At 36.3% G+C, this 22650-nt stretch overlaps 1 protein-coding gene across 1 annotated transcript in view; it reads right to left on the reverse strand.

Annotated features, from left to right (window-relative positions):
- The window catches only part of LOC126297448 (potassium voltage-gated channel subfamily H member 6), a 2320485-nt gene that overhangs the window by 1201045 nt on the left and 1096790 nt on the right, over positions 1-22650 (reverse strand). Inside the window, exon 8 of the mRNA XM_049988300.1 lies at positions 11397-11477. Within this exon, the coding sequence (XP_049844257.1) occupies positions 11397-11477 (81 nt within the window). The remainder of the gene's footprint in view (positions 1-11396; positions 11478-22650) is intronic.

Below are 22650 nucleotides of genomic sequence, written 5' to 3' on the forward strand. Positions count from 1 at the left end.
ATTTTCCACTACCCTAATATCAGCTCTGGACAAAAGGCAGCATACTGCTTAGTATATATTTGACCTTGTACCCTCAACCTGGAATCTGACTAGGCAGCTCTTCCTTTCATGCTTTCGTAAACTTATCCATTTTTATTCTTGGGAAAAGAACTAACAGTTGCATAAACCATGAAATAAATTTTTCTACTTTTAAATGCATCTATCTGCAGTACTTGGAATTTAGCCTTATGAAGATAAGTCCTAGCCAGCAATTCTATTTCCTCAAAGTTTAAAAAATGGTTTATTTGTGTTAGTAATTCTTTTATTTCAAAATTTAAGTATTGCATAGTTATCTCAAGATCATTTCATCAGGTTCAATATCCCGATTGTATTACTCTCGGTAACATCACATACAAGAGCCGTTTGACACAACCTGAGTAACTCAAAATTGGAAATATAGAAGTGTTTTTTTTTTCCAATCATAGTAATACAGCGAGTGTTTGTGTATGTGTTTTATTGAACATGTTCAGATTGTTTGTGAACCATTACTAATATGTTGGAGCTGTACAGTCCAGTGTGGTAATCATAGTCTTCCAGCTTCAGATACATCCTCTAATTGCAAGGTTCGAGACCTTATGAATATTAGTATTAGTTTTAATGGTCGAGTAAGTACTTTATTTTGTAGTATTCTGCTGATTAAAGAAGTTATTCATAATAGTTTTGCACACATACTTTTGAGTATTGCATGTACCTGTAAAGACAAACTCTCACCAACTAGGCTTCCTGATTAAACAGATGAATAAAATGTTGCTTAGTTCCATAAAATAAAAACTGTTTGCTTTTATTTGTTTATTCGGACTTAAAAAATTTCATGAACTATAGACTACATAATCTGTTTACGAAGCATTGATGATCACTCAACATGAGCAGAACTTTTTCACAACCTTCAACATCAATCAAGATTATTGTTGGCCTGATTTCTCACTTTTCTCACTGACATTAGACAAGTAGAAAAAAGTGGCAAACATAATCAAATGAATGTGATTCATGAAGAACAGTAAAAGGACCATTTTTGCTCACTGCTGGGCCATTACACATTAATGTCAAGATGATGGGTTACAATAACAGTTCTGTATTACAAAGACTGGTTTTATGGAAAAAAGAAACAACATTGAGCGAGAGATACTCATATGAAGAAATATACATATTTGTTGAGGAAAAGAGGACTAGTGCTGTCAGAGCCAGCACTGTGGGTATGTAATGGTGAGGCCACAGTGACACAACAATCATTTACCACTTGACAATGGCTGAGGAGAGCTCGGCCACAAACTCATGGGGTTTTATCCACCTGACATGGCTGCAAGCCCAAGAAGATTTGCTTGATTCATATCACTGCGAGACAATGCATTCATACACAAATGAAACTTGTTTTCCATTTGGTTTAATAGATTACATTTAATAAAAGGAATATAAAAGTAAATAAAATCTACCATGACTATTCATTTAATCTAAATGTTACGTCTACATTTATACTCTGCAAGCCACCCAACGGTGTGTGGCGGAGGGCACTTTATGTGCCACTGTCATTACCTCCCTTTTCTCTTCCAGTCGCATATGGTTCGCGGGAAGAACAACTGTCTGAAAGCCTCCGTGCACGCTCGAATCTCTCTAATTTTACATTCGTGATCTCCTCGGGAGGTATAAGTAGGGGGAAGCAATATATTCGATACCTCATCCAGAACCGCATCCTCTCGAAACCTGGCGAGCAAGCTACTCCGCAATGCAGGGTCTGCCACTTGAGTTTGCTAAACATCTCCATAACGCTATCACAGTTACCAAATAACCCTGTGACGAAACGTGCTGCTCTTCTTTGGATCTTCTCTATCTCCTCAGTCAACCCGATCTGGTACAGATCCCAAACTGATGAGCAATACTCTAGTATAGGTCGAATGAGTGTTTTGTAAGCCACCTCCTTTGTTGATGGACTACATTTTCTAAGGACTCTCTCAATGAATCTCAACCTGGTACCCACCTTACCAACAATTAATTTTATATGATCATTCCACTTCAAATCGTTCCCCATGCATACTCCCAGATATTTTACAGAAGTAACTGCTACCAGTGTTTGTTCTGGTATTATATAATCATACAATAAAGGATCCTTCTTTCTATGTATTCAAAATACATTACATTTGTCTTTGTTAAGGATCAGTTGCCACTCCCTGCACCAAGTGCCTATCTGCTGGAGGTCTTCCTGCATTTCGCTACAATTTTCTAATGCTGCAACTTCTCTGTATACAACAGCATCATCCGTGAAAAGCCGCATGGAACTTCTGACACTATCTACCAGGTCATTTATATATATTGTGAAAAGCAATGGTCCCATAACACTCCGCTGTGGCTCACCAGAGGTTACTTTAACGTCTGTAGATGTCTCTCCATTGATAACAACATGCTGTCTTCTGTTTGCTAAAAACTCTTCAATCCAGCCACACAGCTGGTCTGATATTCTGTAGGCTCTTACTTTGTTTATCAAGCGACAATGCGGAACTGTATCGAACACCTTCCGGAAGTCAAGGAAAATAGCATCTACTTGGGAGCCTGTATCTAATAATCTCTGGATCTCATGAACAGATAAAGCGAGTTGGGTCTCACAAGATCACTGTTTCTGGAATCCATGTTGACTCTGGGTTTCCAAAAATGACATGATACGCGAGCAAAAAACATGTTCTAAAATTCTACAACAAATCGACGTCAGAGATATAGGTCTATTGTTTTGCGCATCTACTCGATAACCCTTCTTGAAGACTGGGACTACCTGTGCTGTTTTCCAATCATTTGGTACCTTCCGTTCCTCTAGAGACTTGTGGTACACGGCTGTTAGAAGGGGGGCAAGTTCTTTCGCGTACTCTGTGTAGAATCGAATTGGTATCCTGTCAGGTCCAGTCGACTTTCCTCTGTTGAGTGATTCCAGTTGCTTTTCTATTCCTTGGACACTTATCTCGATGTCAGTCATTTTCTCGTTTGTGCAAGGATTTAGAGAAGGAACTGCAGTGCGGTCTTCCTCTGTGAAACAGCTTTGGAAAAAGGTGTTTAGTATTTCAGCTTTACGCGTGTCATCCTCTGTTTCAATGCCATCATCATCCCAGAGTGTCTGGATATGCTGTTTCGAGCCACTTACTGATTTAACCTAAGACCAGAACTTCCTAGGATTTTCTGTCAAGTCTGTACATAGAAATTTACTTTAAAATTCACTGAATGTTTCATGCATAGCCCTCCTTACGCTAACTTTGACATTGTTTAGCTTCTGTTTGTCTGAGAGGTTTTGACTGCATTTACACTTGGAGTGAAGCTTTCTTTGCTTTTGCAGTAGTTTCCAAACTTTGTTGTTGAACCCCGGTGGGTTTTTCCCATCCCTCACAGTTTTACTCGGCACTTACCTGTCTAAAACGCATTTTATGATTGCCTTGAACTTTTTTCATAAACACTCAACATTGTCAGTGTCGGAACAGAAATTTTCATTTCGATCTGTTAGGTAGCTGAAATCTGCCTTCTATTACTCTTGCTAAACAGGTAAACCTTCCTCCCTTTTTTATATTCCTATTAACAATGGCCTTATGCTCACTGATTCCCTGTTCTGCACTTACAGAGTCGAAAAGTTTGGGTCTGTTTGTTATCAGTAGGTCCAAGATGTTATCTCCATGAGTCGGTTCTCTGTTTAATTGCTCGAGGTAATTTTCGGATAGTGCACTCAGTACAAAGTCACTCGATGCTCTGTCTCTACCATCCGTCCTAAACATCTGAGTGTCCCAGTTTATATCCGGTAAATTGAAATCTCCACCTAAGACTGTAACATGCTGAGAAAATTTATGTGAAATGTATTCAAATTTTATCTCAGTTGTTCTGCCACTAATGCTGCTGAGTCGAGAGGTCACTAAAAGGAGCCAACTATTAACCTAGCTCGGTTGTTGAGTGTAACCTCTACCCATAATAATTCACAGGAACTATCCACTTCTACTTCACTACAGGATAAGCTACTACTAACAGCGACAAACACACCACCACTGGTTGCATGCAATCTATCCTTTCTGAACACCGTCTGTGCTTTTGTAAAAATTTTGGCAGAATTTATCTCTGGCTTCAGCCAGCTTTCTGTAACTATAACGATTTCAGCTTCGGTGCTTTCTATCAGCGCTTGAAGTTCCGGTACTTTACCAATGCAGCTTTGACAGTTTACAATTACAATACCGATTGCTGTTTGGCCCCCGCATATCCTGACTTTGCCCCACACCCTTTGAGGCTGTTGCCCTTTCTGTAATTGCCTGAGGCCATCTAACCTAAAAAACTGCCTAGTCCACGCCACACAATGCCTGCTACCCGTGTTGCCGCTTGCTGCGTGTAGTGGACTCCTGACCTATCCAGCGGAACCCGAAACCCCACCACCCTATTGGGCAAGTCGAGGAATCTGCAGCCCACACGGTCGCAGAACCGTCTCAGCCTTTGATTTAGACCCTCCACTCGGCTCTGTACCAAAGGTCCGCAGTCAGTCCTGTCGACAATGCTGCAGATGGTGAACTCTGCTTTCATCCCACTTGCGAGACTGGCAGTCTTCACCAAATCAGATAGTCACCGGAAGCCATAGTGTCACACATCATTGGTGCCGACATGAGGGACCACCTGCAGATGGGTGGAACTTGTACCCTTCATGGCGTCCGGAAGGACCCTTTCCACATCTGGAATGACTCCCCCTGGTATGCACACAGAGTGCACAGTGGTTTTCTTCCCCTCTCTTGCTGCCATATCCCTAAGGGGCCCCATTATGCACCTGACGTTGGAGCTTCCAACTACCAGTAAGCCCACCCTCTGCGACTGCCTGGATCTTGCAGACTGAGGGGCAACCTCTGGAACAGGACATGCAGCCCTGTCTGGCCGAAGATCAGTATCAGCCTGAGACAGAGCCTGAAACCGGTTCATCAGACAAACTGGAGAGGCCTTCCGTTCAGCCCTGCGGAATGTCTTTTGCCCTCTGCCACACCTCGAGATGACCTCCCAGTCTACCACAGGTGAGGGATCGGCCTCAATGTCGGCAGTATCCTGGGCAGCCACAGTCGTAGTCCGATTGGGGGATGTGTGGGACGAGCTGGCCGGCCCCGACAAACCCCCATCCGAACCCCCACAGTGATGCCCATTGGCAACAGCCTCAAGCTGTGTGACCGAAGCCAACACTACCTGAAGCTGGGAGTGAAGGGTTGCCAACTCAGCCTGCATACAAACACAGCAGTTGCAGTCCCTATCCATGCTAAAAACTGTTGTGCAAAGAACGTCTGAAGTAATCTACAGAGAGCACAAACAATTTGACACAAAATATAAACGGTTATTAAAATACACGATTGCCTAGTAAATGTAGTAATGCTGCTACTTGCGCACTGCTGACACACTGCTCAGTGGTGGAAGCAGACTACGCAATTTTACACTATTCAGGTACAACTCTAAAATACTATAATATGCACGAAATTTATGAATTAAACAATGCAAATACCAAAAACGCGCAAAGAAATTAAGAATTAAACTATGTAACAAATAAGTGAGCTAAGAGTGATAATGTTTACAAAAGTCTATACACAAATGTTCACTTGGCACAAAGCTTTCTGTATTGTGAAGTATCTGTGTCACATCAAGTTACTGTATAAGTTACAATTACGCAGGAGCTTTGTGGATTTATTATAGAGACACATTATAATTTAATTTCTTAGAATTGTAAATATATTTTTATCAAACAAGTTAATAGAAAATAAAATGCCTATTTACTAGTATAGCTTGCAGCAACAGTTCCACATGCACAAATACAAATGTTCTTTCCTCTAAAGCAGTAACTCTTCTATTAAAACAGGGTCCAAAATTCAGCAATTTAAGAGCCTTGCCAAAAGAAACACACAAAATAGATTTCCTTTTTATATTTTTAGCTGATCAGGATGTTTTACCCATACTTCCTATGTTTAGACTTTCATCTACTTTTACATGGTTTGAAACATTTAGTTTTCATTAACACTTTTATACTACACAAACCAGTGAGTCATATTGGGTGTCCACACTACAGAAATCAGACTTCCACAAAATCTTCCTGAAAATCACATATAAAATATGTATTTTCATTGTTGATTCAATGTGTTCCTCTGGAAGACCTAAGTCAAATGGCACTGCTTTAGAGCAGTTCACATGAAGATAATAAGTAACTGTAAGCAAGCAAAGCATGCCAAACACCTCACATCCACTTCAGTAGAGTGGATGGTGAATGTAAGTATCACATGTGTTAGTTTCCCAAACATCTTTTGCACTGTTCTGCATGCTTCTAAATTTACTATCCATTAGTTTATTCTTTTATGATCAGATCATGCTTGAGCAACGTAAAGTGATATAATTCCTCAATAACTGAATGATACAACATCATGAACTATCAAAATATCTACTGATATTATCATCAGTAGTTATAAATAGTATCTCAGGCATCAAAATGCAAGTCCTTCATAGTTTTCACTTACTGCAACACATAATTAATATTCAACATTTGAGTTGAAAGAAGTTCAAGATTAAAAATATTGTACAAATCTATGTTCAGGAATCAAGTCTTCTTGAAGACTCCTGCACTCCCAATGTTCCATAATGATTATTGGCTCCAAAGTGAGGGGAGTTATCTACTTGTTGGCAAAATATTTGCAATATCCTATTAGAGCACTTCTAAAATATTAAGAAAATTGAATGTGGGCCTCTGTATTAGACACAAAAATACTAATTGGAACTGAACATTTACGAACATCAGTCATAAATGAAGACTGCAATTTCACAGTAACTGTCATGCATTTTTCCTAATTTTTCACAAAAAACCCATAAATAAGAAATATAATTTTCATCATATCAAATCCCCCATAAATATTAAAATCCTGATACAACTGTTTCAAGCATACATTGAATTTTCTCTTGTATTATCATTGTTAACTACATTGCAGTTTCATGGGAAAGAATTTCTCTGAATTACGGGACTAGCTGATGCTTCCATGGGAAAAAGAATGGAATGTTTGATACATAGACAACCAATGCAATGACAGGTCTGAAGCCTATCAGAAACAATTTTCATTAGACACAGTTTCATTATAAAAAGGAGTTACTGTTGAGACTGATGTCTTAAAATGTATATTATTAAACTACTTGTACATGCTGAACATGTGGCATGAATGAGATGCTGTACCAAATATTTTCCTGTAACAGTGATATTCGCCTTATAGGAACTATTAATTTAAAGAGGAATCTACTGCTGGAAATTTTAATTACTATGAAATTATTTCAAAATTCACCTGTCATTTTCTACACAATAAAGAATGAATCCTTACCGTGTGATCCAGGAGTTGTCATCTTAAAAGTCCACATTTTTTGCTCTTCAGAAATAAATGCACAATTGAAAAAATTTTTATTCTTTCTTTTCAGTTGCTGATTGCATGCTCTTCAGTTATCAGTTGTAAAATAGAATGGATGAATCATTCTTTTCTTCCACAGTATTGAAGCTGCACTTTGAAAATGATGAAATTTGGTACCGAGAATCAGTATACTTTGTCTTCGTGTGTGGGAATGTGATTTCTTAGAAAGATGACATGTTTTACATTTTCTGTCAGTCATACTCTTGTTCAGAGTTACTTAACAAGGTACATGAAACTGATGGTAACTATTTCAAGCAAAGTACAATCTTTAATTGCAGGCAAATATTACATACAATAGAGTGCATAATATATTTAGCAGCACTGCACTACAAAATTTTTAGTCCTTCACTGTGCTTAATTCTTTGTTCAAAAACATTCATATTCAATCTTAATTTCATAATGAACATAATCACCACATCACAAAAAAGAAAAAAAAGAAAAAAAAACAGTACAGACACCATATAATGGTGGAAGTTAACTGTCATGGATACTATGACAGTAACACACTAATAATATTAATATTAATAATAAAGATAATGGTAATAATAATAATAATAATAATAAAAACAATAATAATAATAATAGTAGTAGTAGTAGTAGTAGTAGTAGTAATCTAGAGCTGTATTATGTCAATAGCTACAAAAAATATATCATATGAGTAATGAATGCAAAGGATTAACATACTGAACAATTCTGGTATGAAGCATAAATGCACTATTGAGTGTTGATGAATAAGTAATATTCTTGAAATGTTATATATAGAAGAGACTGTACAATTACTATGAATCAACTTACAGGAATATCTCTCACCATAAACTTACTATGAGTAATTTCAGAAAGTACCCATGTCTGGAGAGAACTCAGGTGAAAAAATATGAAAATAGAGTACAATACCCAAAATAAATGGGCATGATAAAAAAAATACTATTGACTTCTTTTTTCAAGTTTTCAAAATATCCTTGATCCTCCAAGTTCATAAAATGTTTTAAGCATCAATTGATTTTTCTCTGAATGTGTGAATAACAGTATGTCTTATTACACATGATGACAGTCACACTGATACCATTAGGGAAAAAGTATATGATGTAGCATAAGTTCAGCTAGTCTTCTCAGATTTTTGTGGTATACACTTAAAATACAGTGTCCTAAAACAAATTACTGAAAATGTGTTACTGCAGCCTTCAAATTAACCAAACAATGAAGAAACAGGTTCTGTATACACTCATCTCTTGTTTGTTGGTTTTACATGTAGGATGTACATAAGGAACACAATGAAATGCAATCTAAGTAATTTTTTTTCTTATGAAATTCACTCAAATATTATGTTGCAGAAGTATTTAACTTTCTCCCTTATGATATGACATCAAAAACATCAACAATATAAAACTATGTTCAAATTTATGATAAACTGAAAATATTCTGGAGGTTTAATGTGCTGCTAACTTTGTTGACTTTCCTTTATAGGCAGAGAGCACTTTTTTTTAGCTCAATTAGAACATATAACAACTCTATAAACTGTGGGAAAGTTTACAAAATACAGTTCAACTGCATAATGCTATCCCTGTGGGCTCCCAGAAGATGAGAAAAAGCAGTGTGTGTACTTTATTTTTATACATGTCTTGAATGTCTGAAAGATTGTCATAAATTTTGGGTTGCCATGTTAACTCATGTTAATGCTATTCGTCATATTTACAGCTTAATTAGGGAACTTGCTGGTCTAACATATACATTCAGGTTGTATTAACTATCAATGCCCTGATTAGACTCATAAGAACCTTTTTCCACTTCGTGTGACATAACATTTGCTTTTAAATAACATATACATGTTTGCTCAGATGTGTGGCATACTAAAGGCTCAACACTATTTTAAATTCAAAACAACTGCTTCTGGTGATTTCAAAGGTAGTATATAATTAACTGGCAGTGTGTGAACCAAACATGACCAAAAAATCTTCACATGAAACCTTTTCGTACAAAGACAACTACATTTTGTAAACGTACATTTATCACAAATGTTCATGAAAAGACAAAGAACTTTTAGAGTTCGCAAATAGTCTTCAGACTTTTATCTTTCTTTCCCATTTACTATAATTACTGCTATAAGAATTAATTTTTGCACTGAAGTTCCCACACAGAGTTGTACAACATGTGAAAAACTGAATCTGAATAATGGAAGCAAAAGTATTATAATCAGGCAAAAACCTGTCATGGAAGGTTTTATCAAAGGTATTCAGATTTCTCTGCAGTTTATTTCTCACTATGCCATATTCAAGTAATTTTCAGTATTCATTCTGATCATTACTACTGAACATGCAACTTCTCAAATGTCTATGGAGATGAGAACACCTATAATTCAAGCCTAACATGGACACTCTTTTCAGAAAAAGAAAAATACAGGAAACAAGTTATGTTATTTCAAGTATATCAAGCATAAAATTCATTAGTCTCCTCCAGGCAGTTACCTAGTGGATGTATGGAAAAGTTTCCATCAATGGTAAAGTACACATGCACTCACTCACTCACTCACACACACACACACACACACACACACACACACACACACACACACAATCTGATACACTAGACCCAACTTCAAACACACAGCACATGCATACGCAGAGATATATATTTGTTAATGGCAGTCACGGTGGGTACTCAGCCCTATCTCATGTAAAGTAATTTTCATGAGGCATCTTGTATCTTATGTATTCCAGTACTACAGCCAGGAATATATAACTGGAAGAAAATGTTAAAAATGTTCATATTTTGGCAATTTTTACTTTGTACAATAAGAAAAGGTATGCTGACTGCAGACATTATATCATTCTTTCCACTTGAGTTGATGTACTGTTAAACGCACTGCAAAAAATATTGTCATGAAGAAAAATTACATGTCACATGTGATAGATACGTGAAGCTTTGCATGCATAATAAAAAGAAATAGAAAAAATGAAGGCTAGCTGAGAACTGTTTACTACGAAATCAGATCTGATAAACTGTAGTCCATTTTGTTTTTGCACATGCACTTGTAATGCAGTTATGTAAATGGACAATGTCATGCAAGTGCTATAAAATCAATCCCAAAGTCTACCATGCAGTTTACCAGTGTTTTGTAGTTAAAATAAGAAATATATGTGGAAATGAATACAAAGCATATATTTTAGTAAGGTAAAGTCTGCAATGCTCAAAGAGCTTCTGGCCTGACTGCAGGTACAGAATAGCCTTTTGTTCACATCAGAAGGGGTAAAATCGTGAGCCCATTGTCCCAGCTGCTTTTTACTCCAGGAAAGTTCCCTGGTGCTCAGTTTGACAGGAGACTGACTAGACCAGGGGAATTCCTGGAGGGACTGGAATGAGTAAAAGTTTCCATTCTTACTTAGGATTTCACCTGGGACCCCCAAGGTTGGAGTCTAGTGCTTTACCCACTAGATCACCATAGCCACCACATATATTTCGTTGTTTGAAACATTCACTACAATTTGGACTCCATGAAATATTTTAATCAATTATAAATGGAGTTTTGCATGTGTTTTTTCATTACAATATCTAACAATTCCTGCAAATCACTGGCATTTTTTCTAGTAATAACCATACCGTAAATATTTCATAATGGTCATTCTCTGTGTTTCCTCTTTAAATTTTCTGTATATCAAAACATATTTGATAAAGTAACTTTCAGGCCTGTACCCAAAAATGAGAAACATATGGTGAACTATGACACTCTTCGCAAAATCTGACACTGATGAGTGATACTGCTTTATTATTTTCTCACAATGCACTAAATACAAATAATGAATCCATATGGCAGTTTCTTACTTTTTTGTGTAATAAGTACTACTGAAAATAACATGCCTATCAAAAAAGAAATATCTGTATTTGCAGATTCTGTATCATTTAAAGAGGAATCACATTTTAACAGTTTACTGAAAAGTTCTGTGTTTCACTCACCTGTGCCACTTTCTCACCCATGTTTGGAGTGTGCAGAGCACCTTGGAAGAATTTTGCTGATCCATTATCTTGAATGGAGAACTGAAAAATATAAACAGCAATGAATGACACATTTCTGGAGTAACTTATGTGTTATCACATTATCACGAAGTATTTAACTTCTTATTGTATGGTAATGTGTTCTCATTTCTCTATACTGCAATGAGGTGCAAAAACATCAAATGTGTTCCTGTGTGCTAATGAGAAGTCCTTGATGGAATATAAATAATTTAAGGAGTAAAGGTAGCAAATTGCAAACAGCCGAGGTGCTGAGACACTAGCACATTAGCAGGCACATAAACAAGTAACACAATTCTGCTAGCTTTAAGGTGAATTTTTGTTCAAAGCTATAGTATACACACACACACACACACACACACACACACACACACACACACACACACACACACACACACACAGGCACAGCAGCCCATTGAAGTTGCACAATGGCACAACATTATTAGACAGAAAACCATGACCTTACAGGTGTGTGTGTGCACAGTGGGGGCAGGGAGGGGGTGGCAACAGTTGGTTGGATGTGTATTCAGTTCTGAAGAAGAGTTTACCCAAAAAGCCAGCAAAATTCTCTGTCTTGGTAATGAATGTGCCTATCAATGACTCAGCACCTCATCTATGAAGTGAGTTACCTTTATACCTTAAATTATTAAAATAGTTTTCTCATTTATATGTTACTGTACTGACTACACAGCAAAATCATGTAATAAACACAACCAGTGCAGTGTACATACTGAAAGTTCACAAGTAATTAGTAACTATTAGTCAGTACCATACTTCCTACACATTGTTTTATCCAATGACTTTCACAATGTGCAAACATAAGCTTCTGCAGCCTTTGTCATTTTCTGTAAAACTTTCCTCGGTATGTCACCACGTTGTCATGCTGTTTTATATACACCAACAAATTTAGGACAGTGCTGCAAATAGCCTTCATCAAGGTGGTGTCCACTAATACACCAACCTGATAAATGCTACTTGCGATAGAGGTCAAAACATTGGCCTATAAAACCATTAGATGACACAGTACATAGACAGATAAATTTTACTGAAGAGCTTCCACAATATGTAAAATATTTCCAGGTTTCAGTCATCAGTTACTTATAATTTCTTTCAACGCTAGTAATCATTTGTCAACATGGAAATGCACCTTTCAGACATTATTTTAAACTATATATCTCCAACCATATAGGTTGGAGGAACTCGGGGTATTCCACTGCCCATAGCACCATGCCTAACAATGAACTATGGTGTTGAAACCAACAATTGTGTCGAGGACACCTTTTGTTTTCAGCATTTTAAATGCCATTCCCAGGTCTCATACTTCCTCTGTTATTACAACAGTACTATGCACATTATGGGTGATGAATTATATTATGTGTTTTATAGTTGGAAAACCAATGTGTGATTTATTACAATTCAGTTTAATGTTAAATACTACCAATAAAATGCATACGTAAAACATATACCTTCAATCATTTCATATTTCTGAAGGTTCTCTTTCATGATGAGATCTATCAGATACCAAAAATCAATAAATGAAAGAAAGATGATGGTAAGATTATAATATTCCACTGGCAACAAGGTTGTTAGACAGGGCCTGAGCTCAGATAGAACAATGATGAGCAATTTGTGTACTTCTCAAAGGGACTATCTCTGTGAATTTGTCAAAATTGATTTAGGAAAACCTATACTGGCATTTTTGGACTGGAATTTGAATCTCGTTCTCCATGTTCTGAGGACTGCAACTGCCAGTCTGAATGAAAATATAACAGTACCTGTGTCAGTCACAGGTGCAATATTTTCACATGACTATTCATTGTTAGTAGTACAACAGTATAATTATATTCCTCAACACCGAAACTAAACAGAAGACACAATTATCTGACAAGGAAAATTCAAAGTAATACATAAAGGGGAGAAAATATTAAATGTCCTACAAACAATTTCAAGTAGCTATAGTTATAGCAAAACCTTTTTACCAGAATCATGCAAGACAAATATTCATCTGAAAAACATGACTGATATTGGAAATATGCTGCTGTACTACAATGAGATCACATATAAACTAAAAGCTGGATTTAAGTGGGCATATCAATCATATGTGTACACTTTTTATGATGATAACTTAAATGTTATGTGGTGTACAGCCAAATAAACAAAAATCATTATGAAGATCTGGTGCAATGAAAAAATGTAGGAAAATAATGTTAATCTCAAAAAAGTGAAAAAGCAGGGAATTGGAAAGCAAATAAACAGAACTTATTAGAGATGAGAATTATAGTGATCTTTAAAAAAGTCCTACAATAATTATGAACATGACAAAGGGCACTTATCAGTCAGTTGGTATCTGTGATAAATGGGGCACATAAAACAGTGAAAATAGAAATAAGACATGCCAGCCCAAAAGTAAAATGTAGTAGTAAATAGGGTAAGGCGTTTCGTTAAATTATAAAATAAAAGTTGAAACAGAGATGATTGCAGGAATTAAAAATGTATCATGAAGAAAGATCAGATGCATCTACAGGAAAGTAATAGGCAAAAATATTATATAGTGCTGAATAGAGGAAACTTGCAGAAACTGAGGAAAACTATTCAAATAATAATACCTATGATTTTTATCAGAGATTTAAGGAAAATCTGGAGGAAGAGCAAACCCCAAGTGTATGCATAATAAAGGAAAATGGCAAACTTGGCTTAAGCAACACTGAAAGTCACTAAACACTTGCAAAATATTTTTATCAGCTTCTTAATTGTCCAGAACCAATCTATGAGGTGTAATTACCACTAATCAAAATGTAGAAGATTTACTTCTGACTATCAAAGAAATTAAAGAAGTAGTTAAAATCTTACAAAACAATAAAGCTAGTGGAAAGACTCTATTACAGCAGCAAAAACAAAAACTTACATGAAATTAATTTCTGAAGAAATCTGGAAAGCAGAGAAAATCCCTGAAGAGTGGAAGGTAGCTTTGATACATTCACTACATAAGAAAGCCAAAAATGAATGAGACATACACTAAGAGAGGAATTTCTTTGTTATTAGTTGCATATAAAATACTTTGCAACATTTTACTCAACAGAGTAGAAACAACACTGGACAGTCATTTAGATTAATTTCAAGGTGGTTGTAGTAATGGTAGGTCATGTTCTGAACAAATATTTAATCTGAAGTTAATTATTCACCAGTGATTACAGAATTCAAAAGTTTTTGCAGTAATGCTTTCTTTTTTTAAAAAAGACTTTTGATTCCATCAACAGACAAACCGCAGATAAAATAATCTGAGAATTTACTGTTAAGTCTAAAGTAGCGAAAGTTAAATTTATGGGAGAAACAGCTCTGTCCTTAGAAGCAAACACAGGTTTTTTGTAAGGAAATGGCCTATCCCTAATTATTTTTGTGTTCTAGAGAAAACAGCGAGAATTAAGAATGAAAAATTGAATGAATATAAGATTTCACCACTAAGGTTGTAAAGAGGAAACAAAAATAGTGGAATAAACTATCTCACATTTGCAGATGACTTTGCTATATCTACTTTTTGAAAATGTGGCAACTGCTGAAACACAAGTTAATCTTTTAGAAGAAATAGCCAGTAGTACAAGTTTAAGAGTTTCTGCAGAAGAAATCAAAATTTTTACAAGCATCAAAAAAGCACTGAATTTTCTTAAAACAGATACTGGAAGAACTTAAAAGGATTCAAAAATTTAAGTACGTTGCAGAGATAATGAAAGAAAGATTTGTAAAAAGCTGCTATAGGGGAAATGATGCACAGAAACAGAAGGGCATTTAATATAACTAAAGACCTTCAGAACAAAATATTCCTGTCCAAAAATGTGAAAATAAGGTATTACAATGCAGCAGTGAAGCCAAATGATTATATGCAAATGAATGTGTAACATGAAATTATCATTTAGATACATTACAAATACTAGAAAGGCAAATCATTAGGAAAATATTAGGCACAATAAAAACTATGGAAGGTTGAAAATTATTTAGTAATGATGAAATTTATCGAAACATTGAAAACATACCAGAAATAATGAGAAAAAGAAGACTGTTATTTTTTGGACATTTATAATGAATGCAAAACAGGCAGATTAACCAAAAATATATTCCAGTGTTTGTAGGATAAGAAGTCAATGACAGGATGGATCTATGAAGTAAAAAAAGCATTAAGAAAAAATAATATAACAGTTGAAATAAACAACTGACAGAGAAGTGTTTATGGAAAAGAGTATTGAATATGGTAAGAGTCCAAGATAGGAGAGTTAATATAACTGATCGGAAGTGGTCAGAAGACAGGAACAGAAAACATAGTCAATGGATGGAGTAGTGTTGGAAGAAAATGAAAGAACAACAAATAAGGAATTGGGAGGGGGAGGGGGAGGGGGAAAATTGAACTGATCAAAACACCCCACCTAATGTAGAAGAAAGATTTGACAAATGAAAAATTGCATTCAGTTCTTAAAACAAGGGAAAATAACCCACCAGCATGGCAAAAGACAAAAAGACACTGAGATGGAGCAAAAATGCAATACTATGCTGCAGTTTGAAGCTAGTAGTACTGAAATGTTTCAGAAAAGGCATAGAAAGCCAATCTAAACACATTTCTAAAGACATGTAACAAAACTTTTCTAATATGAAATCTTGCGAAACATAACAACATTTCAGTTTCTATAGTTTTCTTCCTCATAAGGAATTGCTACAAAATTACTCTGTACGTGATTGGTTTGGTTCAAAAAGGAAGAAATTTCTCATTTTACATAAACTGTGCAGTATCAGAATCTTTACTATATACTGTAACATCTAGGGGAGCTACTCTCACTGCACATTGGTAGTCTCAACACAGTTCAGAAGGAAATCGAAGAATCTAGTAAGAGGTTGTCAGTGCAGAAAACTATAAGGCTCAATGCAAAAGCACTGCTTATGAAAGCCAACAGTCCAGGTTTGAGTGCTGATTTGGGATTTACATTTAACTTTCAGTAAATGTATACTAATAATGTAGCTACAACAGTGCACCACAACTGCAGCATAAATAAAGCTATAAAAATGTACTCTAGCCAATAAATTGAATAATCATGAGAATTCCGCCGCAAAACAAAGTTGAAATATATTCATAAGACATGTTTTTAAACCTGTTAAATGACTTACAATTCAAGGAAACAGAGATAATTGGCCAGAAAATTAAATATGAAACTATGAGGCATCCATATAAACAATCAGTTAACATGGGATCACTGTATTAATTAGCTGGTTAAGAGACTGTGTTCAGAACTTCTTTTGAATATACAAGCTGTTTTCCAATATGTTGATCATTCTGCACTGCAATAATTCATCGTTTTTGTACTAGAAAAGCCACATACATGTGAATTTGGTTGCCAACAACTGAGAAGCATGGTGGAATACCCTGAGGACATTTGGGATACTTTAATTCATGTGCCAGTATGTGCATTCACTGATTACATTCTGGAGAAGCAACAGACATAGCTTTCTGGTAAATATTGATATCTGTAGTCATGAGACAAACCACAAACAAAATATTCACAGAGAGTATACAACAAACCATTAAATCCATACAGATTACAGACTGGTGTGCCATGCAAGAGCTGGCACATCATATCATCAAGTCAACTACCAATTTCATTAACTTTAAAATATCATACATGGAGCACAGCAAGTGGCTGGGCAGTCACAGCAGTTTTCAACATTTTGGATGACATTTTGAACATGACAGATGTTGCCACCTGATGGGTTTCAGAATTGCTCACAGCCAATTAAAAACCCACCAAACTGATGCAGCAGAGATGCAGCACTAATGAGCTCAAGACAAAGGACAAAAGTAAGCAGTGATGCATGTAGATTCAACACGGTCATAAAAAACGAAGACTCAACCATCATTGAGCAATGTGATGTTGAGTGTTTTTTGAGACACACCATGGTGTAGTGTTAATATATTATGATCATACTCATACTACCAAAGTCTCTTAATCAGATTACGAGCGACTGTCACGAAAAAGCACTCTGGGAACCTGTCCTAGGCTACTTCTCTGTTGTACTGAATTTTGCCACACCTACATTTCCCTGATATGGTACTCAATGACTTCACCCCCTTGCCTTTGATGAATATACCATTATGTGCCAAGTATTTCCAGAATGATAAGTTTATATCCAACAAGCTGGAGCATTTCCTGAACAGTACTTCTGCAACACAGGTCCCTGCCAAATCATCTATCTTTTGAAAAAACATGTTCTTTTGAGAACAGTTACTATCTTCATATATAGTTAAATGGCTACCTGGCCATTGACCTTCATCTGTGCGAATGTGCACAGATTGCCCGAACTCTTATGGGAATCGCCACCTTAGTGGTCAGGAGTAATGAGTGGATGGGCAAAGTATCTATTAGGAACTTTACATATGTGGATTGTGGACAGTTGGGAATGTGGGTCTCATGGGCAGCGTGCAAGGGGTAAGTCCCTGCAGTCGCCCTATTTATCTGTGTCCTTGGTGGCTCAGATGGATAGAGCATTTGCCATGTAAGCAGGAGATTCCGGGTTCGAGTTCTGGTCGGGGCACACATTTTCAGCTGTCCCCAATGAGGTATGTCAACAACACCTTTTGGCAGCTGAGGGTTTCAATTAATTATCATTTTTTACTAATAGCAGATTCATTCTTTCAAGGTTCTAATTAAAACTTTATGACTACTCCTTGTACAGTGAGATATGAATTCATGTATAAAAATAATTCTTTCTGAGTCCATATACTGGCAGTTAATGAATGTCAAGATGGTAGTAGTCCTGTTGCACTTTTACAGAAATACATAGATTTAATTGTGCAATGCATAATAAACACAACGGAAACATTTCTTGAAGTTCATACAAAACTGCTGACATTAGTTGATGTTCAGTCTCCAAGCTGGGGGAACTACTTAGTTATGTTTCTAGTGATTAGGCAAAATGAATATCAAATGCAGTTGCACTGCCACATTCTTGAAACAGTATGGCACTTTTTTTAGCAAATTTTGTGTTATTCATTGATCAAACAGTAGTGTATGTATCTGCTAATTCTATTAACACCATATATCAGAGATCAATGGCTGGAAATATTCTATTTGTATACTACTGAAAATATTGTGCAGTCACATAAGGCATTTTATTAAGGAAGACCCCCAAAAATGACAAACTGGATCTTTTTCTTCCACGTTCTTAATTTAAATATATGAATACAATTTACATAAGTATGGTAATTTTTGGTATTTTGGAAAGTTTCTTTACACTCAGCTTAATTCAAAATTTCATATGTGACAGTGAATAGTCTACAGTGCATTACCTACTGAAATCAATCTGGGCCACAGAGAGCAAAATATTTCTACAGTGCAATGAACATTTTGGAATAAATTTCATTCTCACAAAATTTATGTTGCCCAAGGAAGCAAACATTCATTTGCAAGTCTCAATCAGATATACAGTTTTAATTAATAAGAAAATTTCACTTTTTACCATAGTGAACTTCTGGCAAAAATACTGGCATACCAGGTGTATGCTAAATATTTTTGCAGCGTAACATAGTGATAACTAGAGAACAAATATACATTTATAGAAACATGTAAAACTATGGGATGGATAGATACTGCCAATAGAAAAATTAAAGATGCTTCTGGAGAAAAGAGAAGCAGTTGTGTGAGAATCAAGAGCTCAGATGGAAAACTAGTACTATCCAAAGAAGAGAAATCTGAAAGGTGAAAAGAGTGAATATATAAAGGAGCTATACAAGGAAATAAACTTGAAGGCAATATTACAGAAAGGGAAGAGGAAGTAGATGAAGAGGAAATGGGAGATACTGTAAAACTAATTTGACAGGCCAAAACAAGGCCCCTGGAGTAACTGACATTCACTCAAAACTGCTGATATCCTTGGGAGAACCATGAAAAAATTATTCCACCTGGTGATCAAGATATATGAGACAGGAGAAATACCCTCAGACTTCAAGAAGGATCTAATAACCCAATTACAAAGAAAGAAGGTGCTTACAGATGTAAGTATAAGCAAACTATCAGTCTAATAAATGAAGGCTGCAAAATACAGATACAATTTTTTTTACACAAGAATGGGAAAACTGGCAGAAGCTGAATTTGGGGAATATCAATTTGTCTTTCAGAGAAATACTGAACCATGAGAGGCAATACTGACCCTGTAGCATATCTTAGAACACAGGTTAAAGAAAGGCAAACCTGCATTTATAGATTTTGTATACTTACAGAAAGCTTTTGAGAGTCTTGACTGGATTATACTCTTTCATATTTCAAAGGTATCAGAAGTAAAGTACTGAAGTGACAGGTTATATACAACTTGTACAGAAACCATGCAGCAGTTATAAAAGTTGAGAGGCATGAAAGGGAAGCAGTGCTTGAGAAAGGAGTGAGACAGGGTTGCAGCATATCCCTGATGTTATTCAATGTGCACAATGAGCAAACAATGAATGAATGCAAAGAAACATTTGGACAAGGAATTAAAGTTCAGTGAGAAGAAATAAAATCTTTGAGGTGTTGAAAATTACATTTTATTCTCTCAGAGACAGCAAAGGACTTAGGACTTAGAAGTGCAGTGAATGGAATGGACAGTGTCTTGAAATGATGATATAAGGTGAATACTAATAAAAGAAAAACAAAGGTAATGGAATTTACCCAAATAAAATGAGGCAATGCTGAGAAAATTATATTAGGAAATGAGACACTAAAAGTAGTAGATGATGTTTACTATTTGGGCAGTACAATAACTGTTATGGCCGAAGCAGAGAGGATATAAAATGTAGACTCGCAATGCAAGAAAAGAGTTTCTGAAGACCCGGCGGGATCAGGGATTTTCTCTGCCTCGTGATGACTGGATGTTGTGTGATGTCTTTAGGTTAGTTAGGTTTAAGTAGTTCTAAGTTCTAGGGGACTGATGACCATAGATGTTAAGTCCCATAGTGCTCAGAGCCATTTTTGAAGTTTCTGAAGAAGATAAACTGGTTAGCACTAAATTTAAATCTAAATGTTAGGAAGTCTTTTCTGTAGGCATTTGTCTGGAATGTAGAATTTTACAGAAGGGAAACATGGACAATATGCACTTCAGATAGGGAGAGAACAGAAGTTTTTCAAATGTGATGCTACACAAGAATGCTGAATATTAGATGAGTAGAGCATGTAACTAATGAGGAGACACTGAACAGAATAGGAAAGAACAGAAATTTGTGGCACAACTTAAGTAAAAGAAGGGAGTGATTGATAGGACACATTCTCAGATGTCAAGGAATTGTCAAATTAGCATGTATTGGGCATGAAAGTTGCAGAGGGAAACTAAGACATGAGTAGTTAGTCAGAGATGAAGAGGGTTGCACAGGATAAGAGTAGCATGAAGATCTGCATCCATCAGTTTTTAGATGGAAGATTACAACAATAATGTAGTAAATAATAACAGAATATGTATTCTGTGAAAATGAGAAATACAAGTACTGCGGAAAGCTAAAAGGGGAGCAAGGAGTCATGGAATATGTCTTAAGAAACATTTTACTGTGAAATAAAAACAAGGCAATGGCCAAAATACAGACAATCTCTTCAAAACTACTCATGTGTAATCAAAATCTGTTTTTAGGTAATGTTTGCTACTGTATTCTCCATCTCGTGCATTGTTAAAGCTGTTTTAAAAGTGATGAAGAAACTGTTTTTCAAGCCTTCCTCACAAGCTGATGGTTACCCTCTTTATGTTATCTGTTGTGTGAAATGATTTCCTCTAATGACCCACTGAAAGTATGAACTGCTCCCAAGAATGCTCATTTGGGTTCATGTCAACACATATTGCCAGCCATTCCAGTTGCTTGGTTCCTGCCTTCTGGAGGAATGTGTTTAAGAACTGCAATGATGAAAGGTAAAACAATCATTGAAATGTTGAATGCAGAGCTGAATTATAGATTGGAGAATATTATCCCAATACTTCGCAGCCCTCAAATTACCCACAATTGTAGGGGAAAGTGTACATATGTACATGACAGTAGTCAAAAATGTGACTAACCCATCTCTGTACTGAACACAAGGACCCTGAGACATTCATTGGTGCCTGGCCATCTCCACACTCTTCTATGAAAAATGTTGAGACATCAGACAAATCTTGCACATGACAGTGAAAAGGAACCTCCAGTACTGTGGATCCATGTTTTATTCCAAGTTTTATAGTGACTTCAAATACCATAGAGGGAAGGAGGGGACTGTACTGTTGTTTATAAATGATGTCTTGTGGCTGAAACGATCATTTGGAAACAGTAGTGTACTGTATGGGTTGACACGGCCCTCCCAATATCCTCCAAAAAAGCATTGTGCAGTTCTGTTGTATTCTTGGAGGAGCACATACTAGCCAAAATTTGTAGGCACCTTTCACCAGCTGGTGTTATTGACCACATAACTACTACAAGGCAGATCTTTAATATTTTGCTTTTCTCTATAGCAGCTGAATACTTCAATAATATTGCTTTGGTGCAGTAGTTCCCAACAAGTGGTCCAGGACCCCCAGGGGTCCGCGAGCATTTCCAGAGGGGTCCGCAAGATGCTATTAGAATAAAAAATATATTAAGTATATTTTGTATGATAACAGATTTTTTGTTTTGGCCACTTACTGCATGAGTAGAGCTTTACTGAATGCTAACTTCTGTGTCTAGCGTCTTCCTAGAGGCCAACTGACACTAGCACACTCTAGTGCAAAACTAGAATTAGATGGAGGCAAATAGTTCTGCTGCATGCCATTAGACTGCATGCACTGCCTCTTTGCAGCTGACAACTGACAGTCACTTTACACAGAAACTAACATTGCAGGCGATGATCGGCCATCGTTAATTTATTGCCAGTGCTTTCACAGACTGTGTTGTTTACATATGCAATTTTAAAACAGTAATGTTTGTAAAGCATTGTTTTTGATGGAAGCTACAGTTCGTGTAGTTAAAAATGGACCGTTGGTTAAAAAGTGGTTTGTTAAAATGAGAAAGGCCTACAGATGAAAAGGAAGATAATGCATTTGATGCTCTAAAACCAAAGTTGTCAGTGCCCATTGAACCTAAATCGTTGGCGTTCCTTGAACCTAACCCTTCCGAGATCAGTGTTAAGTTTACTAGAAAACTTCAAACATATAACTCTGATTACTTGGAAATCGGTTTTGCATTCACTGGACCTGAGCA

The sequence above is a fragment of the Schistocerca gregaria genome, chromosome X (assembly GCF_023897955.1).
Source record: "Schistocerca gregaria isolate iqSchGreg1 chromosome X, iqSchGreg1.2, whole genome shotgun sequence".
In the NCBI taxonomy this organism is placed as follows: domain Eukaryota; kingdom Metazoa; phylum Arthropoda; class Insecta; order Orthoptera; family Acrididae; genus Schistocerca; species Schistocerca gregaria.